An 11712-nucleotide genomic window follows, 5' to 3' on the forward strand; every position below is an offset into this window, starting at 1 on the left:
TGCAGCTCATGCCATCAGAGCGGCAAGCATCTCATGCCATCCGAGCGGCATGCAGCTCATGCCATCAGAGCGGCATGCAGCTAATAGAAAGGTAAATACAACAGTAAGTAGGAGGGTAACTTCAATAGTAAGTAGGAAGGTTAATACAGTAGTAAATAGGAAGGAAAATACAATAATAATAAAGGAGGGCAATTACAATAGTAAGTATAGGAGTGTAAATACAATAGTAAGTAGGATCGTAAATACAATTTTAGGTTGAAGGGCATCTACAATAGGAAGTATAGGAGTGTATAAATAATAGTAAGTAGGAAGGGTAAATACAATAGTAGGTAGGAGTGTAAATAAATGGTAGATAGGAGGGTCAATACAATAGTTGTAGGATTAAATTAAAGCACGAGCAACAACTTACGGCTCCAAAGGACGTCGCGGCTTCACGAGACGTCGCAGCCATTCAAGAAGTCGCGACCACAAGCCAGGCTCCGCCATCTCCCGGACGTCGGCAGGCGCTCCTGGTGGGCGCTGGTTGCGATCAACGCTCCTGCGACACAACGCGGACGACAACTTCAAGCAACGCCACCAGAACACGATAATAATAATCAGTGCACATCATCATCGCCGGTTCAGTCTTATCAACAACAGCCCAATATTCTCAAAAGGAATTTCACCAGGAAGTGTAGTGGCCATGTGCCGAATTCATCCAGATCATTTCAACAGATCATTTCCAGATCAACAGATCATTTCCAGATCATTTCAACGTATCATTGAATTCAACATTCATCAGACCAACAGGTGGTGATTCATTCATCAGGTGGTGATAGTAGCGGGCAAAATAAGCGAGGCTAGCCTACGGGACGCACCGGTATCTGTGATATGCTCAGTTGAGAACAGACACCGCATGTTATCCAACCCAGTTAAAATTTTGAGCCGAGACCGGCGCCGGGTTTAGCCGGGCTGGTCGCGCTTTAGCAGGATGGAGCCGTGAAACTATAACCGGCCATCTATCCCTAAAACGGCGCTGCGCCATGGCTGATATAGAGACAAAATTCCAGCAGCTCGGCAGGGACGGAACTCTGCGCTGTTTTAGCGCTGGTACTTGGGATTGCCCGGCAGGGCAGGGAATAGAGCAGGCCGTCGCCGGCTGCAGAGCCGACGTAGAGACGCGACAGAGCAGCGATAGAGCAGAAATGTCCGCTTTAGAGACGATATCGCCTGCCGCGTATCAGCGCTAATTAGCTTCTGAGTACCTGCCCAGGTGTGCTCTGTCCTGCTGTCACGCAGCCCTTACTGAGCACCGCCTGCTCAAACCTGCCCAACGCATGCTCTGGGGCGGCTCTGGCAGTGTACGCGGCAGTTACGCCTCACCGTTTGTCAACAACGATTTAAAAAAAATTTTTCCTTCTCTCTCTGAGCTCACCTAGACTTCTCTCTTGCAATGACAGGTTGTATTGACATTGGTTACTGACATTCTCATCGTATTGACTTTAGCAACGTAATTTAGATTCTAACAAATTCAATTATCGAGGAAATATACACATCAAATTACTCACCGCTATGAACTATCTGCAAACGTCGACTGAAGCTCCGGGATTCGAACGCAGATTCTCCGCGTCGTACTCCACGCCTGTACCAGTTGACCGCGCGGACACCTTACCAGCCTAGGCTCTATGAAGTACTTAACTATAATACAGAACAAATGACTCGCCATCATCTAGCAAATCGAGGAATAGCTATATTTGTGGTTGAACTTGATAGATATTTTTCATAATGCCCTAATTTTAAAAAATCAACAAAGTAGCCATTCGAATGATCCCGTCAGTTAGATGTAAGTGAGTATTAGAGCTAAATTTGTTTAGTAATTTATCTTATTGCATTAGCTTCATATCATTCGATAGTTTGATAGGAAAATTAACAACATACGCAAATCATTAGTCTACTGAAATCGCAAGTTCTCCAAGAGTTTTAATGCAAAGAAAGCGCAGTTTTAGGGATAGATGGCCGGTTATAGTTTCACGGCTCCATCCTGCTAAAGCGCGACCAGCTCGGCTAAACCCGGCGCCGGTCTCGGCTCGAAATTTTAACTATGATCTTTGGATGTGACTGCCAGAATGCGGTTGAGGGACTCAGCGCTGACTATGAGGCGATAGACGATGTAATTGGCAGCGAACATTTCCTGGACGGACTTGTGGAGAAACTCAAAGTGCTTACACCGTCGCCCGGACAGTGGCTTGTGCACTTTCAGGATCGCTGATAAAATTATTTCGGGGTCGAACTTCTCGACCCACTAGCATTTAAGGTGACTTAACTCGACTTCGGCATGAGACTGAGGCGGTATTTTAGCAAAGCAAACTGAGTGCTTCATCGCCGATATACCCAGTTAAAATTTTGAGCCGAGAACCTTCAAACCATGTTGCATGTCAGCCAATCACAAGCTCGCTTACATCTTTTGTTTACATTATGAGTCACATGACGCCTCATGACGCCATGCTTCTGTGTTCAGTTATTTAAAAATTTTGTCTCTTTTTAAAGAATTCTAGACTCTTTTAATCTAATATTTTGATGACAAATGCCGTTTTAAGATAGCAAACTTTTATTTAGTGATTAATATGACATAATGAACAACGAGAATAGAATTTTTGTAAGTTTATTTTTTAGCTTCACCCGTCAGATTCGTTTTCTGTTGACATATACTAAGAAAAAATTCATTTGATGCATGACTAATAAAATTTTCTTAATATCGAATAAGGATATTTTTCTAAATCAAAATTAGAAGATAAACCTTAAAATGATACTAAAGTCTAGACACTAGTATGATACACTAGTCCAGACACTATTAGAGACTAGATACTAGTAATTAAATGATTACCAATCGCTTCATTCACACAAAAGTTGCTCGTCACTCCACTTACGCGACCTTTCAATCGGCGCAAAGTTACGTGCTCGTAACGTACTGCAAAATGTTTTGAAGGTACCATTATTTGAAGTTACAAACACTTAGCGGACTTACGCTGCACTTAAGCCGCTACGAGCACTTAGCAATGTTTTGAAAGTACCTGCCCAGGAGTGGATGTCGCAGTTTAAGTTAAGGTTCGAACACCAACTTACGCACGCACGTGTTCGATTGAGGAATCGATTATATATATATAGCAGCCGAAACATGGTCGTAAGTAGCAGGCGGTCCCTCGTTTGTAAACAACCGTGAAAGCCTCGCGCAAATTATCGCCGATGGTCGCTAAGCGGCCCGTCCATCGCCTCCCGCCGACGAGCGCTATATCGCCGAGATTTGGGAGAAGCGGCCAATCTGCCGTTCCGCGCTCATAATCTCCCTCCACGCCGATAAACAACCGCGCCACGGCTTTGAATTTTAACTGGGTTGATGCAGAGCTGCCAAGCTTTCGAGATGCCTTGCGTCTGCCGACTACGTCGACGTGGCTTTAGAGTTTAGATGAATGGGGCAATTTGAGAATATTGTCAATATTACATAACACGCTTAATCGATCCATACAATTTATACTTAATGATACAATAATTAGGCTGAATTGATCGCAATATTTACAACACAGCCAGTTGGCGCATACGCAAAATTCACAATAAATTTACTCAATATTTCATGTGAACATGAAAAATTTGATTCGCTGTCATCTTTTGAGAAACTTTATTTTTGCGACAAAAATTTTCCATTGTTCCACGGACAATTATATCAGGAGCAGTCTGCTACATGCCCAGTGGCTTCACTTTGGTTTGGAAAATTTGTGAACACGGTGCTTCTATCTGTCTGTTTTACTCCTACCTACAGAATTCACGCTAAATTTTGGCAAAATTTTCTTTATAGAACTTAATCTTAAAAGCTAAGCACACAGAACGTTTCGTCTCAGAACGCCGAACGAACGTAAAAACGCCAAGCACAGGTCATGGTTTCGTCTTAATCTCGAATGACCTGCAACCCAACAACACCTTTCTAAGTTGAATAAATTACTGTGGCAAATACCTTCGTGCACTGTGCAGTTTGGGCAAAATGGTTATCGGTGGCTCACAAGAAATTTTTCTGCAATGTGCCATATATGTTTCTGACCCTATAATTCATCGATGACTCCCACCTATACTCGCCACTCTTTCGATTTATTGATGTTTTATTGTCAATTTTCGGTAGATCTGGCCACCCACCGTTACGCCACCTATTGGATAGTAGTAGTATTGGATCTGAATGCGATAGTAAGAAAATTATTTATTGCACATTGCCCTATTTCGGTAGTGCGTATGAAACTATGTCCAGAGAACTAAAGATGTTGTGTATGAAATATTTCCCGAATATAAATTTGCATGTTTTGCTGGTAAATAATTTCAAAATAATTGGTTCTTTCTTCAGATATAAGGACGATAATCCTGCTCGGATGCGATCAAACCTGGTCTAAGAGTTCAGTTGTGCACGCTGTGCATCTGTGTACGTTGGAATGACGTCGCGTAACTTCTACATCCGGGTTTCTGAACACCGTGGCAGGAGCTATCGTTTTAACTTACCTCTCACCAAGCATCCTTATTCTTCCGTGCGCCTCCATGCTGAACAGTGCCACGTGGCTGTATCTGAGAGTGATTTCAGGATACTCGGTTCCACTACTGGCTGCTCGGATTTGAGAATTTTGGAGTCTCTACATATCTTCAAACGAAAACCGTGTCTCAATAATGCGTTTAGTTCATATAAGCTGGAAATTGTGAATCGCTGGGCTTTTTATAATCTTGTCGTACCCCTAGGACTAAGTTGTTCCAATCTAGTCCTGCTTATTTCGATATAATATTAGGTCTTGTTTAGGTTTTATGTCTGTCTTTGAATTTTGACTTATAAAATGATTTTATTCATTTTTAATTTAGTCAAACTGATGATAGAGCTGGACTCCGAAACGTTTTCAATATCGATATGGTGAATTTTCTTGGCGTTTTCTTTGCTTTTAAATTCCTTGTGAACTTGCGATATAAGCAGACTGATAGTATAAGCCATCTATAATCTACTATCGCCACCTATAGTCATCGGTGCGCCACCCTTAATTTTTATTTGGGTAGCCGGGTCGAGTATAATGAACCTGTGCCCTCATTACTGGCTTACAGCTTGGTCGTTTTTCTGAACTACAACCATAATTATAGCTCTAACTTCAGCAGAAGGTAAGAGGCAGTCTCTATGTTCGAGGCTACCATGACAATCTAAAGTCAATTAACCGTTATTACCTTACATGTAATGTGTATTGTTACGAACAATACGTATTGTTCGTTCAAGCCCGCATGAAATGTGACGATGTAAGTCTTATTAACTATTTATCCTTGCATATATTCAATGTAGAACATAAATTAAGCCTGCTAACAATACTTTCATCCTTCGGAATGCACATTATTCTCAATTATGCCGTTAATCAAATTTAGAATCGTTAATCGTCCGTAGAATTTCTGATTTTTATTCGCAAACTCGATAATTTGTAAGATCAAGTCGGGAGTTCATACTCATTCGCACGACTTGTCGCTCTAGGCTACCCCGAGTTGATTTTTGACATGACCTCCAATGCAGTATATGCCATCAGAGCGACTTGCAATACATGTCATGAAGGCGGCTCGCAGCTCATGCCATCGCAGCGGCTTGCAGCTCATGCCATCAGAGCGGCTTGCAGCTCATGCCATCAGAGCGGCTCGCAGCTCATGCCATCGGAGCAGCGTGCAGCTCATGCCATCAGAGCGGCATGCAGCTCATGCCAGCGGAGCAGCGTGCAGCTCATGCCAGCTTAGCGGCGTGCAGCTCATGCCATCGGAGCGGCGAGCAGCTCATGCCAGCGGAGCGGCGTGCAGCTCATGCCATCAGAGCGGCGTGCAGCTCATGCCATCGGAGCGGCGTGCAGCTAATGGCAAAGTAAATACAACAGTAAGTAGGAGGGCAAATACAATATTAAAGTAGGATGGTAAATAAAGTAGTAAGTATGAGGGCAATTACAATATTATGTAAGAGGGTGATTACAATAGTAAGCAGGAGGGTGAATACAATATTAAGTAGGAGGGTGAGTACAATATTATGAAGGAGGGTAAATACAATAGTAAGTAAGAGGATAAATACAATAACAATTAGGTGAGTAAATACAATATTAAAGTAGGATGGCAAATACAATAGTAAGTAAGAGGATAAATACAATAACAAGTAGGAGAGTAAATACAATATTAAAGTAGGATGGCAAATACAATAGAAAGTAGGAGGATAAATACAATAACAAGTAGGAGGGTAAATACAATAGTAAGTAGGAGGTGTAGGAGCAGCAATGGGGGGGAGTGAATAGTGTGCGGGGGGGATGGGGGAGGCTGAGGGAAGGAGGGAGAAGAGCACATTATACGAAGCGGAATAATTGATAACATAATTCGAAACTCGGCAATACGGAGACGACATTAATTAAATATAAAACGAGTAAATCAATGCGAGTTTGACATGTTCATCCAAGAGCCTCAGCGGATGTCATCAACTCGATGCTTTAGGCCTCAGACTCCGCGGTTATTGAAATATTTTTCAATGCATATGCCATGTGCTGCTCACTGCTCATGGCTGAGAGCTTTGTGCTGCTCACTGCTCATGGCTGAGAGCTTTGTGCTGCTCACTGTTCATGGCTGAAAACTTTGTGCTGCTCACTGCTCATGGCTGAGAGCTTTGTGCTGCTCACTGCTCATGGCTGAGAGCTTTGTGCTGCTTGCTGCCCATGACTAAGAGCTTTGTGCTGCTTGCTGCTCATGGTTGAGAGCTTTGTGCTGCTCACTGCTCATGGCTGAGAGCTTTGTGCTGCTTGCTGCTCATGGTCGAGAGCTCTGTGCTGCTCACTGCTCATGGCTGAGAGCTTTGTGCTGCTTGCTGCTCATGGTCTGAGAGCTTTGTGCTGCTTGCTGCTCATGGTCGAGAGCTCTGTGCTGCTCACTGCTCATGGCTGAGAGCTTTGTGCTGCTTGCTGCTCATGGTTGAGAGCTCTGTGCTGCTCACTGCTCATGGCTGAGAGCTTTGTTCAGCAGACTGCTCCTCAATGGGAACAATAACCCGCTCTGCAGCTCCCTGCTCTTGGCTGGGAGCTCTAAGCTACTCTGTTCAATGCGCGTGGGAAAGCAGGTTATGTGTCGCATATACTCACCTTCTCATACCCTCCTTAGTTACTCCCAGGATGCTGTAAAGGGGGTCGTCGCTCCCTCCAACGATGCGCTGAACGATGTAATGACCAGCAAACATTTCTTGCTCGCTCTTGTGCTTGAATTGATAGCTTGAACTCCTGTTCAAACCTAAAGGTTTGTGCTCCTTCAGCACCACTGAGAGTACAACTTCAGGATCGAACTTGTCATCACCCTTCAGTTTAACTTGACACCTCCTCTTTATGGCACCGAACTCTGTCTCTGAGAAAGTCACGACGTTGTCACGGAGCAACTCCAGCGCTTCAGCCCCGACCAGAGCAAACATGTCGTCCACCAGGACGTCCAAGTCCTCATCAATCCAGTCCACTAGTTTGGCACTGATGAGCTTCCTGTACAGACGCAACTTAGAAGGCGCTACGTCTCCGGGCGACCGCCACGTGGATATCTCCTCAGGGAGATGCTTATGCATCTCACAAAAATGGACCAAGTTGATGGGTTCCAAGAATTGACTTCTGACATCTTCACTGAGAGATTCGAAGCTCCTCGTCATCTCCCCAGTCGGAGTGTCGCCGCTCAGGGCCGCTTCATACCGCCGCAAGAATACAAGTTGGTCAGCAAGCTTCTTGAGCGGTAGGATCTCGTATTGAGTGGAACTGACATCGCATCTCCTGAGGAGCGGTGCCAGCTTCTTCTCCACGACATGAGGACGAGTCGTGATCAACACACGACAGTTGCGGCGCCACGTTTTCTTGAGAATCTCGTTGACGACTTTCAAGGAATTTTTGTTGACTTCGTCGAAGCCATCGATGATGAATAAGACGCGAAGGCGTAAAATTGCATCGAGGACGTGCACTTGATGTCCTAGTTCGTTGCACAGATCATTAAAATGATCCTTAATGATGTCACTCAGTTTTTCAGTGGTGCGATCCCTGCACTCGAAGAAGATGAATTGGTCAAATGAACTCAAGTAATCGTCAACCCCTTGCGGCGGGTTGATAAATTGCAGTACAATATTTTTTACGAGGGTTGTTTTGCCGGCACCGGCGACTCCCGTCACCACTAGGATCTCCTCGAAAGTCTCAAAAATTTTGATGTAAGGAAGAACTTTTTCTTCATCGCATGGACCTGTCTTGATCTGTGGTGCGTGGAACACGTCCAGGCGCTTAACCTTTATGGGGTTGCTGTTAAGCAGAAGCTCCTCACTGGATAGTCTTTCCTCCCAGAGATGTCTTACGGCTTCTTTGCCACTCATCAACAGCCTCGAGCACCAGTAGTATATACTCTCCTTGTTCAGAGCTACTAAATTCATGCTTTCATTCTCCAGCTCCCATTTCTTAGCATCGATCTCTACCGGGGGAAGAGAATAGAATCGCCCGGCCTCATCAATGAGGTCAACCAACGCAGCTTTCAGATCACTGAAATTCGAGTCATTGTGAACGGCCTGCAGGTTGTGGAACGCTGTGTTTCGCCAGTCTTTGACGTCCGTCAACTTCTTGAGCAGTTCAGCATGATCCTTTCGGCCCACTTTAGAAACTTTTGTGTACAAATTCTTGAGCAGACAATGTATGGCAGTGACGTCTTGCTCGTCGGAATTTTTTACCGTTTCGAATGTTTTTGCATTAAAGCTAAATGCTTGCTTCCATTCTTTGTTAGTAAAATGTTCTTGTCCTGCTTCTGTCCTCAGACGATCCATGTACTGCCTGTAGGTCTCATCGTCCCGCTTGTCCTGGCATTCCTTGCTGAGGACGAACCGCATGATCTTTGGGCTCAGGTGCAGGTTGCCCACCACGCTGCGGTAAATGGTTTCCATTGAGCCAGGGAGTCCACCAGCTGGTGCAGGGGGCGTACAGCTGGCACTCGATCCTGCGCTGGCCATCTCGCAGGATCTGATCGGGAGAAAATGCGATGCTTAAATAAATGCGCAGTGTGATAAATCGGAAGTAACATCTTGAATTCCACCTCCCGCCTTGTATAATAGAGGCGGATAATTCTAAATGTCTATTTAATTTAACACACTGCTGCTGCTTAGAAGTATATGCTCAGCAGAAATACTTATATCAATATTTTCACATAGCCTTACCAATCGCTTGATATATTTTCTCTAAAATACCTAACAAGGCACGGATAGTTCACTGCATGGAAGCGTCAGACGCGTTGTCTTGGTCGGCTTTCGTTGCGACAAATCTTGCTCTGATGAGCCTGTCTCTGAGCTAATCAATCTGTATTGGGATTTTAAACCGATCTTCGAAATTATTTCAAGATTTAGAATAAACTATCTCATTTCTCCAATTATCATGGGCTGAAGCTCATGTTCAGCCATATACAGCTCGTAGCAAACAAAAATATCCCTTCCACGACTGCATAAAAAGAAGCAACTCACCGTTGTCTATCTTCAGTCTACAAGAAATACCTTCCCAATCAAAATTTTGAGTTGGTGGTGGTAATGGTGGTTTTGAGTTGGTCTCAATGTCCGTTCGGCTTAGGGTTCCAAGGGCAGCCTCTGGTCAGCTTGCTAGCTCGGTATGACTCGGCTCGGCCAACTCTTCTCATACTCTGAGGCGACTATAAAGTCGTAAAAGAGATTCTGACCAGAAACTGATTCCGATCGGATGGCCAAGCAGACCCAGAATGACTCAGCGCCGAGTGCAACAACTATTTGGCCGAATCCTAGGCTGTCCCCGAATTTTGTTAGGGTTTAAGCCAGTCTGAGTGCATGTTTCTCAAGTGTCGATGCCTTAGTTCCTAAGTTAAATGTATTTTAAATTTTTTGCACTCTTACTTTCGTGTCTGCTTCACCGTTACTCGTTCAATAACTACCGCAAGTGAGTAACAACGCTAGAACATTTCTCGTTTTGTCAACCATTGATATCCTTGGAGCTCCTAGCTTCATGAGAGGCAATGTGCGGTGCTGGGTAACTATCACCTTACCCTCAGCTACCCGCAACCTCACGGAAATTAGAGTCGCTACAAATCGATCACATCTTCCTATTGGAACGATCTCTACCAAAATTTAGAGCCGAGGACGGCTCTGAATTAGCGAACGCCTAGGACTCAGGGAGCATAGTAAATAAGCTTCTTTCTTTCCGCTTTTTGGTCTACATTCCAATCCCAAGTCAGACAGCTACGAGGACCTGGACCTTACTCTGGTGGCCGTTGAGCGGTGCGTATTAGGGTCGTCAGCGTATCCGGAGCAGCTCTGGCCGAGTCTGACGACGTGTTTAAAAAACCGCCTTCATTCCTCTGCTGTGAGAGGAAGGAAGGGGCAATTGAATTTTTAAGTTGATTTACTATCAATGCCTGTTTCTGTAACTCGCTAAATACAAAGAGCATACTAAGAAATTCTGAATCGTGGGTAATAATGTTCGTGAAAAAATTATTTTTTCTTCTCATCCGAAGAAATAAGGCAAAAATTTATCGATAATCAACTAATGGTAACAATATCAGCGTTGTGTAACCAAAAAATATCAGTGTTGTGTATTCTCTGCTGCCGCATTGATATTTATCAAAGCATTGGAAAATGGATGAAAAATTAAAATATGGTGCTTTTGATTGTTGGTTGTATTGAATTAACTGATAACGGCATTCACTCTGTGTCCTTATTGGTGTCCTTAGCATACAATTGTCTACATACCCAGCATAGCAGTTTGGGAACCACTATCTAAAAAATTGCTTATTGAAAAGCTAAGGAAAACTCGCGAATATCTACAGTTTCCCCGATTAATGGGAAAACCTGCAAAACTTTCACATCCATGAGAAAATAGGGTTGAAGATGTGTATAGCTCATTAATATCAGTAAAGTATTTTATTTTAAATGTTTATTTTGTAAACTATATTATTTACTTAATAAACTGAATAATTATCTTCAGCATAGTCAAGAAAGGAAAATTTTATTTATTGTCCATAGCCGTTATCAGATAGTTTTAAAAATTGTGTGGGGTACCAGCGTCACAGCGTGCTACGAGAGGCTCAGGCTCCACATCGTCTAGATCCACGTTCGAGACTTCGGAGTAGCGCGTCGTTCTTCCACAGGACTGCAGGTGAGCTAAGTGTAATTTAATCTCATATTAACTCTTTACTGCTTACCCATGTCGATTACACTGCTATACTGGATATATAGGCAAATACATATTCTCCATGGCTGTAAATGATTACCAATAATAGAGCTTACCAATATAATATCCAAGTACCAATAAATGCTTAAGAATACAATAAGAGTGGTAAGCCGTTATCAGGTATATCGGTATTCAATACAATCGAAAATTTATAGCATCATGGTTAAATTTTTCGTCCATTTACAAATGCTTTGGTAAATTTCGATGTGGCAGCGTTTCTCATAGCAGAGAACACACAACACTAATATTGTTTGATTTCACAAAGGTGACATTGTTACCAATAGTTGAATATCGATAACTTTTTGCATTATTTCTTCGGATGTTAAGGGAAAATGCTTTTCCACGAACATTATTACCAAAGATTCTGAGTTTCCTTTATATGTATGCTCTTTGTATTCAGCGAGTTACAGAAACTGGTATTGATAGTAAATCACGTATAAATTCAATTGCCCCTCCCTTAATCTCATTGCAG

General features: G+C 43.4%; 1 protein-coding gene across 1 annotated transcript; it reads right to left on the reverse strand.

Moving 5' to 3' along the window:
* Window positions 1-409: 409 nt before the first annotated feature.
* Window positions 410-9011, reverse strand: LOC125178346 (the record flags this gene model as incomplete). Its single annotated transcript, XM_047881876.1, has 2 exons — window positions 7134-9011; window positions 410-538 (listed from the first exon to the last, which is right to left on the reverse strand). Coding segments are annotated over exons 1-2 (2000 nt in total), but the record flags the coding sequence as incomplete, so codon positions are not given.
* Window positions 9012-11712: the final 2701 nt, after the last annotated feature.

This window comes from Hyalella azteca, unplaced genomic scaffold (assembly GCF_000764305.2).
Source record: "Hyalella azteca isolate HAZT.00-mixed unplaced genomic scaffold, Hazt_2.0.2 contig1225, whole genome shotgun sequence".
NCBI lineage: Eukaryota > Metazoa > Arthropoda > Malacostraca > Amphipoda > Hyalellidae > Hyalella > Hyalella azteca.